We start from the raw sequence: 2500 nt of genomic DNA on the forward strand, positions 1-2500 counted from the left end.
TCATTTGATAACCAGAGTTATTCTTTGATAAATGATCACTATGAGTCAGACTCAATAGAATTTGATCAATCCTTTTTTCTGTTGTTAAGGTAGAAAACTGAACCAAGAATTCTCTTTCTTTATCATCAATAGAATCACTGTTCGAGACCCAGGATTCTATTTTATCATCAATCCAATCACCATTCACGTTTTTTATTTTTCTTATCAAGGAATAGATTGCTTTACTTGTATGACTTACATGTCTCGTATTTCTCGAAAAAGCGATTCGATTGATGGGATTTGGTATGATACTTATGAGATCGATGAGATTCAAATATTTCTTCTTAGAACGTATTGATTTGACCCCATAAGCGGGACCACCACCCCATAGCATGTTTCCACCAAAAGAAAAACTCCGTATTTCTTCTAGAGAATCTCCTAATTGTTCCCGAGCAACTAGAAAGAGATTCTTTAACCAGAAAGAATTCAGTTCAGATGTAGGATACCTATCCAGAAGTTTTCGCAACTCAATCATATATGATGGAATCATCAAAGATTTTACCTTTTCGAACTCTGTCTGTAACTCATGGTAGACTCGAGAAACAAAGAGAAGATGTGTACGAACGAGATATCCAGCAACAAGAAGAAGGAAAAGGATTGAATAGAGGAACTCCTGAACATTTAGCGATCTCAGATGTGTCGATATCAATAGTAACTCATTATTTCGATGAATAATTTCTTCGGACAGAAGAAGATTATGTAAAAAATTACTCGGAATCTCACTTATCAGATTCCATATCTCACTTATCAGATTCCATATCTCACTTATCAGATTCCATTGTGTCTTCCACAATGGAATCTGACGAATTCGCCATAATATATCTGACCCATGCATAATATCATGAAAAATGGATACAAATTTTTGGCTGCTACTTAGTATCGGCAATAGGTCTGAAAAAGTATTTAAAAATATGAAATTTAGATATTTGTACCCTGTTGAGGTAAGGAACCATGGTATATATGTTTGGAATAGATTCCATTTTGAGAGAGTTGAAAAAGCACTATCCTGTTGAAAGGTTCTATACATCTGCCCTTTCTCAAGACATTTTTTTAGACAAGGACTCCGTTTTTTCCTTTTTTCGGATGGTAAATATTTCTCAGAACATGGAGTATGAATCAAACCCATGTTTGAATGGAAATTGAGATACTGATGCAAGTTCTTCGCTTCTGAATCAGGTAGATTCATATCTGAAAGAGGTTGACAATAAGTTCTTTCAAAATGGTCTATTTGTCCCTCTGTTAGAGGTGTTCCAGAAATGTCTGCGATCGAGTAAATAGCTCCACGAACGAATGGATCGTATCGAATTGGAAAATGGAAAGATTTGTACAAGTTATACCCTTCGTCGCCACTTTGCGGAAAATCGTTAGGTATCAATATGTTAGATACCTGTGACTCGATTGGTGAAATAGTATCTCTCTCCCAAAAAGCATGTTTTTTTTGACCATCGCAAAAAGAAAATATTTTGTTGCGAATGAACAAGATATTGAGGAATTGTCTATACGTAAAATCATAATTATTGATACAGGCCTTTTCCACATAAAAAGGGAATCTTTTGTTACAATAGAAGCAGAAGTGATATTGATTATTCAAGAATCGAAGTCGATTTGCTTTATAAAAAGAGTATATCAATGAACTCCTATGAAAAGGTTTCACGGGATTCAGCCAATTGTCTGGATCGTGGGATATCATTGATAAATAGGAATCTGTGTTATCAAAAGATTTCCTGCGATTCTTTCTAGTATGGAATGAGTCAATCATCCACTCTTGTATCTTATTGAACAAAAATGGTGATATTGTTCCTCCATGGATCAAGAATTTGGATTTTTGGGAAGTATCTTGGTCATCCAATAATAAGGGTTTCCATTTTTTCAAATGAAAGATTTGAAGACCTATTGATTCTAATAACTGATTATAGAGTGGATCATTCGGACCTTTCAATTCATAGATGTGGATCTCGGACCTATGAATGGGGATACCCCCGAAACTCACAAAGAAAAAAGGAAGTGAGTTAGACAAAAAGAGAAGAAACTTGGACAAAAAAAGAAGAAACTTGGACAAAAAGAAAAAAAGTGACTTAGACAAATCTTTTTTGTCGATAACCTCGGACCAATCAATCGAATATTGATTAATATGCAATCGATCAAACACTACTTGAAAACGGCTATTCTGCTCAGAAATGAAATAGTCCAAATGTTCCTGGAAATTATTGCTCCCATTGGACCATTTGTATCTATATGCACTAGGATCCCGATTCATGGATCTCTCCGTTCGAGAAATCCAAATAAGAGGATCGAACCATTTCTTCTGACTCTTTTTCAAATTTGATAAATGTTGGTTGATCGTGTATTTCATTATAGTTCTATGATTCAGAGTATCATTTCCTATTTGATACCTTTGAATTCCATATTCGAAGTTGCGATTGAATCGATTCTTTTTAATGAATCGATTCAATACATTTCT

The 2500-nt window shown here is 34.6% G+C and overlaps 1 protein-coding gene across 1 annotated transcript in view; it reads right to left on the minus strand. All coding sequences in view use genetic code 11, as the record gives it.

Annotated features, from left to right (window-relative positions):
* ycf2 (hypothetical chloroplast RF21) overlaps positions 1 to 2500 on the minus strand; it is a 7409-nt gene that overhangs the window by 2198 nt on the left and 2711 nt on the right. The window contains exon 2 of the mRNA in view: positions 1 to 2500. This exon is cut by the window's left edge and continues 2198 nt beyond it; it is cut by the window's right edge and continues 2211 nt beyond it. Within this exon, the coding sequence (YP_013613281.1) occupies positions 1 to 2500 (2500 nt within the window).

The sequence above is a fragment of the chloroplast genome of Cajanus cajan (assembly GCF_000230855.2).
Source record: "Cajanus cajan chloroplast, complete genome".
Lineage (NCBI taxonomy): Eukaryota > Viridiplantae > Streptophyta > Magnoliopsida > Fabales > Fabaceae > Cajanus > Cajanus cajan.